The sequence below is a fragment of the Diadema antillarum genome, unplaced genomic scaffold, assembly GCF_040938485.1.
Source record: "Diadema antillarum isolate AM-2024a unplaced genomic scaffold, OU_Dant_1.0 scf00000069, whole genome shotgun sequence".
Classification (NCBI taxonomy): domain Eukaryota; kingdom Metazoa; phylum Echinodermata; class Echinoidea; order Diadematoida; family Diadematidae; genus Diadema; species Diadema antillarum.
This window is the reverse complement of record NW_027270958.1, coordinates 1966505-1983863: the sequence shown is the minus strand read 5'-3', so window position 1 is coordinate 1983863 and position 17359 is coordinate 1966505. Positions and strand designations below refer to the sequence as shown.

The 17359-nt window shown below is 38.9% G+C and overlaps 1 protein-coding gene across 1 annotated transcript; it reads left to right on the top strand.

Moving 5' to 3' along the window:
- The first annotated feature begins 6020 nt into the window (after positions 1-6020).
- LOC139716745 (peptidyl-prolyl cis-trans isomerase NIMA-interacting 4-like) lies at positions 6021-16999 on the top strand. Its single transcript, XM_071628279.1, has 4 exons — positions 6021-6122; positions 12158-12225; positions 14005-14124; positions 15930-16999. The coding sequence occupies exons 1-4, from the start codon at positions 6065-6067 to the stop codon at positions 16086-16088; spliced, it is 405 nt and encodes a 134-aa protein (XP_071484380.1). The 5' UTR covers positions 6021-6064; the 3' UTR covers positions 16089-16999.
- The last annotated feature ends 360 nt before the right edge of the window (positions 17000-17359 follow it).

The window sequence follows — 17359 nt, the reverse complement described above, 5'->3', positions numbered from 1 at the left end:
AGAACACTTTCTTCTGCATTTAAACTGAGAGAAAATAGAAGGAAGAAAGCAAGCGTTTGAATTGCTATCATTTATGATACCTATCGAATATATGTCCGCATTATTTTGTTTTTGTTTTGTTTTGTTTTGTTTTCTTGAGTGGTAACTTTGCATAATGTATGTCAAACACACACAAACACACACACACAGGCACGCACACAGATTATAATTCATACAGTGTATTATTATAGTAGTTCTTTGTTGCGCTTTGAAGCGTTTATTTCCAGCTCATCATTGTTCCACTGTGTGTGTGGACGTGTATGTGCACCAGTATGCATATCACGTATCCATTCATACACAAACAGACAAACATCCATGTTTCAATTCAAACACCACAATGTAGCCAAAATACAACGTAACAGGAAGTTCGCATTTTTTTCCGGGTGTCCTTACTGGTTTGATATACGGCATTCCAATGTTATTCCAGAGTTCTTTTAGTCACCTGTGGTTACTTGCATTTAAAACCACGCAAATTTGATGCAAATGGTCCATAGAACATTTTCTCATTCAAGTTTGGAAGTCCCATATCCTGTCTACAGTGATAGCCCCGCCCCTCTGCAAGAAAAATAAACAGATTTCAAAGGGCAAGTGAAGGGTGGTCCTATGAAGATGGGAACTCTGAAACTTCTTTGCAGCGACGTCATGGATGAGATCAGAAACGTTGGAGAAGACTGACAAATAGACAAAAAAAAATACCCATAACACTGGTTCTTAAAAACGAGTTTGTTTTGTTTTCATGAATGTACCTATGTAAGTGCACAAAACAGTGAATTACCTGTAAAGTATATGTATATAATTATAACTATAAAGATAGGGAGATAGATAGATAGATACATGAATATGTTGTATGCGTGATGTTTGATGTATCATCATTATTTCTTATATTGATGGTCTGTCATGTTTTGTACTGTTTTGAAGTACAGAAATGAATTCGAATGCAAACTTCAAAAACTTTTTTTCGTCAATAACAAAAATGCGAGATTCCATTCGTTCAAATCACTATTGCATCAGGAAGGAGGATTGTTGAACTTAGACGTAAAATGTGTTGTTGTGAGCAAATAATTGATTCAAAATGATTACAGCAACAGAGCTCCAGTTGTGTCATTTAAGATTTGAAAAATTTAGCAGAGGAAAGATCAGATATTGAATAAAAATGAATTACTTGTATTCTGAAAAATACAGTTATATAGTGTTTGATAATAATGTATCACGGTGCAGCATTCTCACGGTGCAGTTGCTAAATCGGGGGAAAACTGCCACCGATTTAGAACTTAAATACGTTTTCCGATATGAACAAGCGGGGGCACGCCACAAGTTCGAGACCCATTAATCATACAGCCCACGAGTTATACAGTCCACGAGTAATACAGCCCATGAGTTCGACGCTAAGCAAATAAGTCCCACGAGACCGAACTAGTGAGCTGTTTTACCTATTAGTGTCGAACTCATGGGCCATATGACTCGTGGACTGTATGACTCATGGACCTTTTTTTTTTTTCAATGTCGAACTCGTGGGCTGTATGACTCGTGGGTATCGGTCTAGTGAGATGACCCCGTACAAACTATGATGATCCAAACTCAAGTCGTGAATATGATTTTATGAATACATTGTATTTGATACATTCATTAACGTACCAACATTTTCGTTCCACGGGGGCTTTCCCTTACACGTGATGCTTGCTCATTTAGATCTAGTGATGTACCTGCTTTCAAAGACTTGTCAGTCTCAAAAAATTTCTCTGCCCATAAATCACTGTTACAAACCACACAAATGATACGCTATCAAGTATCCAGCTATAACCCATAGATATTTCCTTGGTGTGCATGATGTAATGCATGAATTGATGCATAATCTTGTTTTGGAAGAAACGGAAATAACACAGCACGGTTCACGTCACTTGGTCCAGTTTAAATCACCCATCCTCGCTTACCTCTGCTATACTTACACATCTGAGAATGCCAGAATCTAGAGTATCAGATTATTCTAGTTATCTGCTCCGAAGTGTGCGCTTGAATTGCGTCAAAATAAAATATATTATTTTCAAGATGAAGTGTACCTTCCATGTTAAAGTTGACCTTAACAAACAGAGCAAGATTAGACGAATAAGAAGGACGAGACCAATCTGCATGCATAACATTATCACATTATCGCATTATATTTTGTCTGCGTATGTAGTTGCTCCGAAAATCACTTTAAAAGAAAACATACATGCGAAATTTTATGATTTTCTTAGTAATTCGAACCAATTTTGATGAAGTATTTTGTCCCTGATGGCATTTTGTAGTTTGATTTTATCCGACTCCCAAAGCCAGCTTAAGCATGATGTATCTAAAGGCCTTGTACATAATCATTGAGATTTAGTCTTCAGTACATCAATATCAGAAACATTCACAGTGCACACAGTCTAAAAGTAAGAACTTTCTTTTCTTTTGTAAATTGATATTGTGTCAAAAAAAGTAAAGCTTTTCAGAAATGGTATTGACACAAAGTCTGTCAGCTCTGTCAACGCATGAATTTGTATTGTAGGCTCTATAATGATTACTTACATTGTATAACAACCCCTTTTATATATGTTTTGTTTTAGGGGCTTGGATTGTTGGCAAATCCAAGTTTTTAGTACATGTTATTTCAGTATACAACCAGACTGAGTGTGCAGTTTAGTTAACCCATTGTGTGCTCCATGAATGCCGATTGGCACTGAAATCTGCACACCGTGACACCGTCCAAAGTCGCCAACACGAAAAGGGCGAGGTAATCATTTAAAGAAATAATATATTGCATAATAAGTATGACTGTGTAACAGATTTGAAGGCTGTTGTTTGTGTTCATTGTGCTTGTCATTGATGTGTTTGTATTGTCGTGATTATTTTGGTACACTGTAATGTCAATGGAAAAAAAATCCATGTCTGACATATAGACCAATAGAGATAACTGAATGACTGAATGACTGCCACTGGATGCAAGCTCACAGTAGAGGGAGCGCTTGACAACATATACAAGTAATGTTATTCTTTCCCTTGCCTTGCCCGTGCTAGAAGCCTGTGGCTTTCGGCGCAAAGATCTGAGAGGATGGTTCTACCAAATGAGAATAAAGTAAGTCTTTCCTTTACGTTGCCCACCCCCATAACTTATCCTTTATGGAGAAAGTCTGTGTGTGTTTGTGTGTTTGTGTTTTAAAGACTGGTAAGAAGAATTTTAGAGGTAGCCATGATACTGTATTGATTATTTTACAACTGTTGTTGAAGAAGAGTGAAACCCAAATGTGTATGCAGATTTGGGGAATGCAGCAATATTATTTTAAAACATCAACGAAGTTGAAAAGGAAAATCGGAGAATCCAGTGAAAAGTTATTTGTAAGTTTCGGTGCCGCCATCGCTGGATGAGAAAACTACATGTAGGCCTAATTACATTCTGTGACATCAGGTATTGACAACGATTTAAAGGATGTAAGTCAATATAAAAAGATAAACACATTTTCACTTTTCTATATAGAATAATGAAAGAGATCTTGATTTACTTCTGTTAGAAAACGTGGGTAAATAATACTACCTTTAATACAATCATGTCACTAACAAATCGAGTGAATGTGCATTTTTCATAAAAATGACATTTTGTTGAATTTTCTTTTTATCTTCTTACCCGGTATAGTGGTGGTACCGAAACTTCAAAGAACCATAACTTTTGAATGGATAATGTCCAATATTCCTCAAACTTTGCTGATGTGTTCTACTAGTATTGCTGCATCCACTCAATCAACATGTATAATTTGGGTTTCATTCCCCTTTAATTGTTCTCAGTTCAACATTTATTATAAGTGCGTAAGAATGCAAAGGTAAAAATCCAGGATTTTATTTGATTCTACAATTTACTTTGTTTTATATTTCACATGTTTTAATTCCTCTACAAAACTGCTTATCCATAATATATCAATTCAAAATACTTTATTGCCACACGAAAAGCAGTGCTTATTCATGAAAGTGGGATTTATCATTTTATGAAGTTTTCATTAATTAGGTCACACAATAGCGTTGTTTTAACCGAATTTCATTATAATCGAAGATGATTAAAAGGCAAGCAGTAACAGACATCATTTTGAAATTCACGTTATTGATGTAAGGTTACCTTTAAGGTAACTGATGTAAGTGATTCTTATAGATGTCGTTTATTTAAAATGAGACGTGACATAATACGGTCAATAAGGGAAAAATATACAGTATATAAATGTCAATAGCGAAGTGTATTTGCCATAATATTAGTAGCTTCATTAATCAAATCGTTAAAAGACACAACGAGTATCCCGGCCTTATAAATACATTCGTCAGAGCCTGAACTGGTGGAAAAGCGGAAAAGCATTTAGCGGAGATTCGAGGAATGTCCTCATTTTCTACTCTTTTTTTCCCCTCTGAAATGAAACACATGCAATTGTGGGAACAAATTCCACTTCCAGACTTGTTTTCACCGAAATCGGGAAGATGTGGCGCCTCGACGCGCTGCAACCTTCAAGCTAATGCCGAGAAAAATCTCTCTCGGGATTGATCGCCCTTTCAAGTATGGTCCTTCACCAAATTGTTCACCCTCTTCTTTTCTGCTACCCCCCCCCCCCTCCACACAGACACACATACACATACTCGTACAAACGCAATACACACATGCGCGCCTAAACAAACACAAACGCAGGTTAAGACAGTATACTTTATGATGCATATATACCTAAATCCCTGTTACATTTTCTAGAGCTATTCCTCTAAACTCAAGCACAATATGACACTCACTCCAATTATAAGAGCAGTTTGTTAGAGTAAACAATCCGCTATTATAGTCAAGGATACTCCTTGCAAAACATCTTACTTAGTGGGGCAGTGGGACGCCAATCAATGACGATCATTGAATACTGATCACCGATCTTCTTATCGATGTTTCTGTACTTAATCCTCAGTACATGCACACATTTCATTTCATCTCCCTTTTCTTTTCGTATGCCTTATATTTTCTTTTGTATTTGCTTTTTTCCCCCTCTATGTTTCGGTCATTTGTTGTACCCGTGCTCCTTAATCTTTACGCTCCCTTTTAAGTGGGACGTAATCTCGGCAGGCTTGCTTTTACGTAGGTTCAATCATATTTCTTTAGCATTCATTCCCAGATTCCAACTTATGTAAATTGACCGTTATGTTGTATATGTTTGCAACACTCTAACGCTGCCTAGCTGAATATCATGTAGGCATGGCTCGACACTAACTTTTTTGTTTGGTGGCCCGATGGGGCCACCAACATCCTAAATTTCAAATTTTTGGTGGCCCAAGAGAAAAATTTGGTGTCCCGAAAAAAAACCCAATAAAAAGCATTGAAAGTCTTTTTTTTAAAATGAGTCAAATATTTAAGATTTATAAATGATAGTAAGAATTAGAAGTTGGACATATCTACTCATAAATAAACTTCAACAAACTTGCAACACTCACTCTCAGGCATTCATTCAGTCCTTTTCATCCATCCTTTAAACAAATCTAACTGCTAATTTCCGGCGCAAGAAGTTACGAATTTATTGACATACTTTTCAAAAAAATTTAGTGGCCCGAGGCGGGTCACCAAATTTGCCCTTTTTTGAAATTTGGTGGCCCGACTTTCATTTTTGGTGGCCCCGGTCCACCGTTAGGTGTCGAGCCCTGATTGTAGATAGGCCTATCATTTCATTTTGCAACGGTGGCTGGATATCATGTATTATTTAATTTTGTTATATTTGATGTATTTTTCATCAAGAAATATGAAAATAAATTGAAATTGAATAGAAACTGAATTGAATTGAATGATACTGATCAAACCCCCCTGCGATTGGAAGGTTACTCCATAACTCTGCAAGCTGAGAGTAACAGGTTTCACAAGTGAGGTATCGATCACATAAATCTTGCTCAAGCTAGCTGCAAGGATTAGATAGGAGAAATTGGAGAATCGATTACTAAGCAGCGAGTGCAAGTAGACCTCCTATTAGTAGTGTGTCAGGTCTACAGACTCTAGCGCAAAACCTAAAAAATGCCCAAAAATAAAGGTGGTGGAGGGGCGGCCAAGGGAGGAAAGTCGAAAGGAAAAGGTGAGCCAATGCGTCATGATTGTGATATAAATAGTATTATTCAGAAGATCCAGACTTTCAGTAAAAGGCTAGTAGAAACTAAGGGTTATCACGGGTGGTTTTCGTACAGTCCCAAGTGTTCATATTGGTGTTGGTGACTTGATAACCCCGGGGCGCTCCTTGTAAATTACACACTGTGGGAGTGGAGCTGGTCGCAGTGATAGTGACTTGGTAGCCTTCATCCTTCATGGATGGCCTCATATTGCATCCTGCACCCGACTTCATCAGTCACTATCTGGATCTGGATCTGGTGAGATACTGCACAAACTCCACATCAGGGATATAAACGTGCAGGCGTGGTCGAGTGAGCGGAGCGTTTATATTTTGTAATGTGCTTTTTGGATAATTTTCCCCAAGTCAAATGAATATAACTTCCGTTTGAATGAGTTTAGACTGGGAGCTTCTCTGATATCAGGTGGAAGGAGATTCCATTCAGCACAGGTTCTCGGGAATAAGGAATACTTATAACAATCTTTTGATGTTTTTAACTTTCTGAAGAAAATAGACTGTTGTTGCCTTGTCGTCCTGCTGTTTTCCAGTGGACTTGATTGTAGATGAGACGTATCCAGAGCATTAAAATTGTAGATCGATTTATAGAGTAATGTCAGTCTAAGGGCAGCCCTACGATGTTCAAGTGGTTTCCACTCAAGGCGTTCAAGCATGTCAGTGACACTGGAGGTTCTTTGGTGGATGTTGAGGACAAATCTGGCAGATCGTCGTTGAATGGCTTCCAGTTGAGTTATATATTCTTTCTGGTATGGGTCCCAAACTGATGCGCAGTACTCTAGTCTGGGTCGTACGAGGGTTTTGTAGGCGATGGATTTGACTTTTGACGAGCAACTGAAGAGATTTCTTCTCAGGAGGCCAAGGATTTGGTTTCCTTTTGAAGATACACCTCGAATGTGATTTGCCCAGTTCAATTTATTGTTTAATTGGATCCCTAAGTAAGTGTGATCTGTAACAGCCTCCAAGATGGTTTCTCCAATATAATAAGTTGCCTTAATTAGGTTCTTTTTATGTGAAATGTGCATAACGAAGCATTTTGTTTTGTTGAATCTCATCTGCCATTGTTGTTCCCACGTTCTCAGACGATCAAGATCTGTTTGAAGGGCCTGACTATCTTGTGTAGTGTGGATCTCCTTGTACATAATACAGTCGTCTGCTAATAATCGAATTGTTGAAGAAGAGTCATTAGAGATGTCATTTATATAGAGAAGAAAAAAGAGCGGTCCGAGAACGGTACCCTGTGGAACTCCGGACAGAACTGGTACTGACGTAGATGCGACACCTTCGATTATTACTTGTTGGGTTCGTTTTGTGAGGAAATTTCTGATCCATGTCAAGAGGGCACCCCGAATTCCAATGTTGTGGAGCTTGTAGAGGAGTCGTTCATGGAGAACTAAGTCAAATGCTTTGCTGAAATCCATAATTATTAAGTCTACTTGTCCTTTGTTGTCTAAAATTTTGGTGAGGTCATCAATAAGAAGAGCCAACTGTGTCTCGCAGGAATGCTTCTTCCGAAAACCGTGTTGGTTTTCGTTCAAGATGCCATGGTATTCGATGAAGGACATGATGTTCGTGTGTATAATGTGTTCAAGAACCTTGCACGTTATTGAGGTTAACGAAATGGGACGATAATTACTGACATCTGAATGATTTCCCTTTTTATACAAGGGCGTAATGTTGGCTTGGAGCCAGTCTTCTGGGACATCTCCGGTAGAAAGGGATTTCTGGAAAATTGTTGTTAGGACAGGTGCTACACTGGATGCACATTCTTTCAAAACCCTAGCTGAGATTCCGTCTGGGCCTGGAGATTTCTGGGGGTCCAAGTTTTTCAAGAGCTTTTCAACTCCTTCTACAGTGACTGTGATAGGTGCCATAGCTGGAGAGTCTCCACTATTTGTGGATATTGGAGGAGCATTCATGGTGTCTTCCTTTGTGAAGATAGACTGGAAGTGCTTGTTGAGTAACGAAGCTTTCTCTAAGGCTGTTGTTGCAAATCCGTTTACCGTTTTTAAGGGTGCGATACCTGAAAAGTTTTGTCGAGAGTTCTTGATGTAACGCCAGAAAGGTTTTACATTTCCAAGTTCTAAACTATGCCCGATGTCTGACAGGAACTGAGACCTGGATTTGCGAATACTCCTATCTAATTCACGGCGATATTTCGTAAATTCTGTGTTAGTAGCAGTAGTCTGGAACTTTTTAGCTTTGTTGTACAAATGTTGTTTGCGTCTAATCCCTCTGATGTGGGAACGATGAATCCATGGTGCCTGAGAACATTTCCTAGATAGACCAGTGGGTATATGTTTCTCTATTGAAGAAGAAATTGTGTCTTTGAAACAACACCATAATTCATTCACACTGGATTGTTTGATGACATCTTCTGTGAGAGATTCACCAAATAATCTAATATCTTCGTTAATTTTATCAAAGTTACCCTTTTTGTACAGGTATACCTTTCGACGTGGGCATTTCACTTTTTGTCTAGACAACGCGATATCAGTGAGGACGGCGTCGTGGTCACTCAAGCCAGGTATTATAGTAACGTCTTGAATGAAGGAGGGAGTGTTTGTGAATACTAAATCAAGAACATTTCCATCTCTAGTAGGGGACGTAACAACTTGAGTTAGGTTATAGTCAAGGGCCATGTCCAGGAGCTTTCTGCTGACCGAGGGACATTTGCCTCCAGGTAAAAAGGTGTTGTTGGACCAGTTAATGTCTGGAAGATTTAGGTCACCACATAACCAGATGTGACCGTTGCGAGGAATTTTGCTCAGGATTGAATCAAGTTGATCAATACAGTCCATGTCTTTTGTTTTACAACCTGTATCAGGTCTGTAAAACACACCCAGGTACATAGTTTGGTGTCCCTTCGTGTGTATGCTCGCCCAAACCGATTCACACTGTGCTGTAAGGTGTGGTTCTTCACATGCAATCAGTTCAGATTTAATGGCCAGCAGGACTCCACCACCTAGTGTGCCTCTGTCTTTTCTGTAAACTTGGTATTCAGTTGAAAAAATTTCATGAGAGAAGACAGAGTCATCAAGCCATGTCTCTGTTCCAAATATTACGTCAGGATGTTCTTTTTCAATCAGGGCTTGTAGTGTTGCCACTTTATTTTTGATACTCTGAAAGTTGATATTTAGAAACTTAATCGATTGTTTCTCTTGTTTCTTGTTGTCCTTTTTTGGTCGATACTTCGGGGAGGAGGATGCAACTGGAGTGCCTATGTTGGTATTGTTGGTTGACATGGGAGAACTGGACGACAAGTCAGACAGGCAGGCAAAGGAGTTTTCATCTTCAAGAATTTGTGTATCAAATAATGACGAGCCGAAATTTGGGAGGCCACAATTATCGCATATCCATATCCAAGAATAAGAAGAATTGCCTAGGATTTGGAAAATCTGGGAGCTCATTTGTATACATTCCTTATGAAGCCAAGTGTCACAGTTATCGCATGCAATACAATCTTGCTTCCACTTGCATGCTTTGGTACATACACCACACGGGTATTTCACAGGGCCAGGGTTTAAGTTTACATCCCATGCAAGAATATTGGCTAGGAGTAACAATGGGAGCCTGCCCTTTGGATATCCAAGGAAGGGTTTAAATCTGCATTTTAATCCAGAACCAGGAAAGGGGTTATTTGCGCAGGAGACAGACAACGTATATAAAATGCGGGGGAGAGGGGGTGTCTGAAAAATGTTGGCTGTTGCTGTGACAGGACCAGCACCAGAAAAGGATTTTGAGGTGCAAGTTGTACTCAGCGGTGGTGCTCTTGTTGCTAGCTTGTGTTCTGAGTTGGTATTCAAGAGCACAAAGTACAGAGTGCAGAATAAGGCTGGCAATAGATTGATGCGAGAGACTCTATCACGATGCATGATACCACGATGTTCAACAAGGCAAGGTAAAATTATTGCAGACAATCAACAACAGTTGTAATACTCAGTCTCAGGGGGATCGCAGTCGAATAATTAAAACAACGATACAAGTTAAAAATGCTGCACAATTTTCTGAAAAGTCATATAATCAGTAAAAGGATAAAAGGATATCCATCCATAAGTTGATAAAAGCTCAATCCGTAGTCGTCTGAGCATCCAAAGTCGTCTGAACATCCGTAGTCGTCTGAACATGTGCTGTGGCTATTCAAAGATGGCGGCGACGACAGGGTGACATACAGAAGACTGTGTGTTATGCAGTCGGCGTCGTTGAACGTGATACACGATGATAAAAAGATAATGGCTGTGTATCATTGACTGTATAACAATTTCCATAAACAATCCACTCGTCTGGTGTTGGGATCTTCATGCGAGGTTACAAAAATTAAATTTTAGTCAATGTATCCAGTAAAATCAGTAAAATCAGCTTCAAAAAATCACAAGGTTGGTTTATGCCGGCGAAGATGAGGCGTGGAGACTGCTGTACTGAGTACACTATGTATGTGGAGTGTGTACATGTACTTTCGGCACGGCGATATCTTTGAAGATCCGTTCAGAACTTCCTTAAAATATCACAAAATCACAGCCAAAATCGCATAAAAAGCACTTCAAATGATTATTGAGCCTTTCTCGGGTAATATAATAGATAAAAACGTGACGATGTTCACGATATTGAAAGATTTAAAAGTAAAATTTGCTCCGCAAATAAAACACGTCCGCTCAGTTCGACGTTCACTGTACTGAGGTTCTAGTTTAGAGCAAGATTGATAAATCTACCTCTAGTGTGGTTCGGGGCCTCAGAATTCTTTCACCATGTGTATCATATTTCAATGAACATTGATAAAGTATTTATTGAAGATGTTGGAAAGAGTTCATATGTCGCCGTATCCCCCCCCCCCCCCCCCCCCAACTGCGACCAGCCCCAACGCGTAACGTTGGGGCTGCACATTGTAGGATTTTGGATCTGGAAAGGTGTAGTGTTGCAGTTAAATTTAACCTTATAGACTAAAAAATATGTCAATTTCAATACGTAAATTTACCGATGTATTCCAATTTATTGACAAGAGGATACGCGGAACGTAATAGTCCGTTAATATTCCATTTCTGTCTAAATCGATGACTTTAAGTGATTCGGTCAGCAGGGATCTCTGAGATTGACAACTGCTCACGAAGACGGGATTTGAAACCTCTGCGCTTGCGCGAGTTGGTACTGTAGCACTGTAGCCTTTTTGACCAGCCAGGCACTCTTGCTGCACGACATTGTGTGGCGCCCGATCACTCGCTGCTGGTGTGGGCGCGTTTCACTCAAACCCTTTCGCTCTCCACTACACAGCGCGCAGCGAAAGGGCCTGGTTCAAAGGCTAAAATCATCGCGACTCTCATGTGTTTAATTCATATCGCCAATACATAAAGTGCCACACAAAGGTTGCATCAAAAGCCAAAGAATGAACGGGACGTAGAGGTCTACATGTTACATATGGAGGTGATATCGTAGAAAAACATCTTTTCAAGACTACATGGGATAATGTTGAAATTAACAAGTGAACGTATCGTATGAATAAGGTAAGAAACGTACATACATTATAAAAGTAAGCCTTTTGCTGGTAAATTATGAAACTTATAATTGCACGAAAATTTGTGTTGCTTTTCCAACTTACAGAGATAGCACTCATTTGACTCAGGGCGCTCCCACAGTATAACTGTGTACAATGAACGCCCAGGGGTAACCCCCCCCCCCCCCCCCCCCCCCCCCCCCCACTAAGTATATACACAGCCCACGGCGTCTGGTCGGGCTACCCCCCACTAACCTTGGACTCCGGGGCTTGGGTCTGTGTTACCCTAGCAGGACGCAGACAGAGATCAACATTATACTCTAAACCCATAACCTTAATAAAGTCTAACCCTAGAGCCACCTAAATTGAATCATTAAGTTATATACATCATGTACATATACTTTTTTTCTCAAATTTACCGGGGGTACATATAATGGAACTCTTGCTAAGATGTTTTATTCACCACCTCAGCTTGTCAAGTCCTTTCATGATGTCCTTTCTGCAGGAGGAGCCACAGGAGGGGATGATGAAAGTGGGGGAGGAAAGCAGAAGAAAGGAGGAACAGCAGTCAAGGTAAGCACCTTCAAAAAATCCATCCATAAGGTTCACTAAATGCTGTGGTTTCACCACTAGTATACTAGTGATTGAATGACCAATTACACTACAGTCCGAGAGTGCACCCCACAGGTTCTGAATGAAATACTGTAAAAGTTGGAATTTTCACGCATTTCGCGCATCCAGAAACTAGCGCGAAAATAAAAGCACGCAGATATTTTTGCTTGCCATATGTTTCAGTAGTAGATGTCTTGATTTCGCGTAAAATTGAAAACCTGCGAAGCTCTTCTTCTTACCTGGCCGAGCACGAAAAATTAGTAGTGCGAAAATATCCACTTTCACAGTAGCTGAAAAACAAACGGGTTATAAATGAATATACCGTTCGACCTCGATTATCCGGCCATGTCAGGACTGGCGCTCATCCGGATAAGCGAATTGGCCGGATATGGGAGACACAATGTTAATGTATATAGCTGCCATCCAAGCTGCCATCCCAGTGCACTGGCAGCTAGGCAGGTAGCGTACCCCGCAACGGTGGTGTAATGTATGCTAGATTATGGCGAATTTATAGATCATGACTGCTTACTTTTACGATGATAATGTGATGTGAATTTATGTTAGTTCTGTCGCGAATATTGTAGGTAAATTGTGTGAGTTTTGTGGAAATTTGAACTGAGTTTAAAGTCACTGTTTTTTCTCAATTTTTGGATGAAAAAAGAAAGTCCTTCACTGCGTGAATGCGTCCGGATAATAGAGATTTCTGTATAAAAGGAGGCCGGATAATCGAGGTCGAACTGTATGATTAAAATCTGACACCAACATGAACAATGGTGAGGAAACTGATCATCATCTTAACATTAGCAGTGTATAAAGCTCAAAAATGTTGAAGTTGAATTCCATGACAGTGCCAGTGGTATCAAATTAGCTTAACACGCCTCATAACTTTTTTCTCAGAAATTTGAAGTAATGCAAAATCTCAGAAGAGGTCATGAGTACCCAGTACTGTGGGTCAAAAGTGGAAATTTTCGTGGTGTAGAAATTTTCAGACATTTCGTGTGACCAGAAACTAGCACAAAAATAAGAACATGCATATTTTTCTTCAAGATGTAACACTATAAAACATTGTGATTCTGTGGAATTAAAAACATGAAATTCATCATACTTGGCCAGTCACAAAAGAAATTGTCTCAGGAAAATTTTCAATTTTACAGTATTCTTGTGGATTCTGCTAGACAAAAATTGAGGACATTGCATTTTTACACCCCACCCAAGAACTAAGAAAAAAAAAATCAAAATCTGATTGAGCATAAAAAACAAGTTTTGATTTTCTATTTAAAACAGATTAGCTGAGGAGTATGGTGATGTGGCTGCGATGGTCACATGACCAAGACAGCTGCTTTGAAGGACTTACAGAATGTGTGTACTTTAAAACCAGAAATTTTATGTGCATGAAACCAAGTTTCATGCTGTAAATGTTTCTGGATTTACAGTATCATATTTCATTTGAGCTGCGCTGTAGTGGCTTTCATTAAAGTCTTTGCTTTCCTAAGCATTACATAGTTTTGCCCATCTTAGATTGTAGATAACATTCTAGAGTTGAGAGACCACCCCATTGTGATGACAGTTTGTTTTCATGGTGTATATCACTTGCCAAAATGCAAATATACATTTGTGTATAGATATATTTGTGCTATGCATCATTAATTCATTGACATGCACTCTACATGAGAGAAGGTGGCACGTGGTCACTGAAAACGTACTTGGAATTCTGAAACATTTCTCACTCATCATCCCCAGGTCAGGCACATACTGTGTGAGAAGCATTCCAAAGCTATGGAGGCCATGGAGAAGATTAAGGCAGGAGAGAGGTTCAATTCGGTAGCAGAGAAATACAGCGAGGACAAGGCACGACAAGGGGTAAGGACTGTCCGCTGTTACAGACATGGGTAGAATGGGTACTTGGGTTCTGGGAAAAGACAAACAAACCCACATTTGTGTATCATTGAAAAATGTTTATAAACTTGATAAATAAGCAGGTGTGTAGGAGGAAAGTTTGATATGCTAATGGGGTGGGGGAAGAGGTAGAATTATTGTCTTTATATTTGTTTGCCTTTTTTCCCCCATTTCTATTCATTTATTTATTTATTTATTCATTCATTCATATATTCATTCATTGAAATGGGATAGGATGGTTTTGTGCCTGGACAAATGATCTGGAATTGTTCTCTTCCTCCTTGCTATGCTTTAGGAAGACACTAGTGGTTTTGTTTTCATCACTCAATGTTAATATTTTTACTACCAGCTTTTAAGAATGTAAGTGATTTTTTTTTAATTTTTATTGCAACTGATTGACAAATTGCCCTATATCAACATTAATAAGCACTGAATTGATCAGTCTTTTTAGTTGTAGCCATGACAAAATAAATCATGGGTATACATACTCGAGCAGGATTCGAACCTACGACCATATTTGGACCGGGGTCTGATCCACTAGACCACTGATTAAATGAGCTTCTGCTCGACAGCCAGTAAAAGTGCTGGTTGTAATCCTTACAGCATGCAGGGGGTACTGCATGTATTACCGTGCACTCTCGTTGTAACGAACATGGTTATAACAAAATTCCGGTTACAATGAAGTAAAACTTCAGACCGCAACATTATCCGCTCTATGTTTTTTGTTGTTTATTGGTTCAGTTATAATGAAATTTCGATAAACAAAAAGAAAATTGCCGGGTCCGAGGACTTCGTTATAATGGGAGTCTACTGTATTCAAATTCATTTTTTTAAATCATTCATATATTTGTTTTTTAGTTGCATTCAACCACAAATTATGTTGAGTCAAATTATCTTGGCATCACATCAAAATACATGGTTAGTTGATACTGTATACGCTGTTATTTTTGTGTACAGATATTTTCGCAAATGACTAGGCCATAGACATTTTCGCGAGATGTTGTTTTCGCGAATTGACGCCGACGCTTTATGTTAATGCACATTTTCGCCGACGCTTTATGTTAATGCACATTTTCGCGTGTTGTTAAATTCGCGATCCAACTGTGATTCACGAAATTCGCGAAAATTAAACCCCCGCAAAAATAACAGCTTATACAGTACTTGTTTACATGATGCACAGATGTTCATAACTTATGACACAACAAGACCCACAATGAGAAACTCTTATTGGATGAATTTCATCATCACTCTATAAGTATTAGTCATTCATTAGTTTTCAAGTGATCCAACCTGAGTCGACATTGAAGACTTTTAGCAGGCATTTGCTATCCCAAATATTCACCTAGAGAGATTCTTTGTTTGTTTGTTTGTTTTTTCTTTAATAATGACAATGAATTCAACTTAAAAGGGGAACTCCAGACCAACCAAAAGTTAGTCTGAAAAGAAAGAGTTAATTTTTACAAGCATGACAGTGAAAATTTGATCAAAATTGGATAAAAATTACGAAAGGCATGAAATTGTAAAGTTTTGCTTGTTTTCATGAAAACGGTTCAAGTCCATAACCGTTTTCATGAAAACAAGCAAAACTTACAAAACAGTTTATGTACTTGAACATTCAATATGAATATGCAATAGTGAGTTAATGATGTCATTGCCTCACAAACTTACTGTATAGTTTGTACATAAAATCTTTCTTTTTCAGACTACTAGTAAACTTGTAACTGGCCTCGAATTCCCCCTTTAACTTGGTCTACTTCTTTTCATAATAGGGTGACCTTGGCTGGATGACCCGTGGATCCATGGTGGGACCCTTTCAAGATGCAGCATTCAATCTTCAACCAAGCACAATGGACAGGCCAATCTATACTGACCCACCTGTGAAGACAAAGTTTGGATATCACATTATCATGATAGAGGGAAAGAAATAGCATAGGTCCCACCCCTCCCCCTTTTCCCTCTTTTGTACAGTTAGAAATGCACAGTCAACTCTGCATAAGTCCAATCTATTTAGACTGGAGAATAAACTGTAACTCGGGCAATATTTTCCTCGCATGATATAAACAATGCATAATGTCTGCATATTTTGGTCTGAGAATTTGCTTTGGCAGAATTTGACTAATGCAACTGCCGACTTATGCAAAGTTGACTGTAAGATGTTTGTATTGTATCAGTCTGTTTTTCCTGCCTTCTTTTGTGGAATTTTACATTAACAGTAAATAATTTAGCCAGTATTCTGTCATGAAGGTATTCTGGCATTTGTAGATCAGCACCACTGATTTGAAAATACCCTGTCAAGCCTGTGTTTCTTGGCAGTCCTGGCTTTAGCGTGACTGGTGTTGCGTTTGTCAAACCCTTTTTTGTGGTCCCAGGAATCCGAATGGAGGTAAAGGTGGTTGCCCATCTTAATTTGAACCCATGATCAAACGTTTGTGTTTAGAGGATGCTGATCATTGATATTAGCAGACCTTTCAGTGAACTTGATTCCACTGGTAATTGCAATAAACCTATTAATGACATCCCCTTTTATTCTCAGAAATTTTGGTTTATGTTTCTCATAACATATTTGGAGGAGATGTATTGTCACAGGCACATTGGATCAATGAGGGCGTCAGAAAGGTAGTCCCTGGGAATTTAGTGCAAGCCTCTATTTATATTCTGCAAATGTAATGCATGATGTCTAGGGAATATTTAGGAGATTTGAATTTGAGAGCGGACACAATAGCATATCGTTGCTGGGGGGACAAGACCTTGTATCTACAAAATGCCGTGGTGGTTTCATTTTTGGTGTAAGACAGCTAGGATTTGGACAGGACATCACTTACTGGTTATCTGACAATTTGTGACCGTGCACCTCAAAACGAACATAAAGTCGCACACACTGATTTTGCGTGAGGACTGAAAATAAGTGAAATGGGTCAACCTAGCCGAACTTGAGTTGTTCATATTTTCTGAAAGGGCAGGTCTTCTTTTACATTATGCTAAAATTTGGTATCATAAAACGGGCAGGAAAGTGTGTTTTTTTTAGCAGTTTATCTCGAATATTTTTGGTAGAATAGTGTCAGCAGGTGTGTCTTTAGAATCCCTTTTTCGTTTCTGAAAAACCTTGTCCACACTCTTCACTTCTAACTCTAATAACTTTTGAAAGGATAGTGTTACTGCTTGAAAGTTTGCATTAATTATGGACAGAATGTGTTAATGA

What these genes read in the sequence shown, in the direction of transcription:
- LOC139716745 (XM_071628279.1), top strand. Translation starts at nt 6,065, where the DNA reads ATGCCCAAAAATAAAGGTGGTGGAGGGGCGGCCAAGGGAGGAAAGTCG. An exon ending in AGGAAAGTCGAAAGGAAAAG is followed by an intron (nt 6,123 to 12,157) that starts GTGAGCCAATGC and finishes TCCTTTCTGCAG; the next exon opens with GAGGAGCCACAGGAGGGGAT. An exon ending in AAGGAGGAACAGCAGTCAAG is followed by an intron (nt 12,226 to 14,004) that starts GTAAGCACCTTC and finishes CATCATCCCCAG; the next exon opens with GTCAGGCACATACTGTGTGA.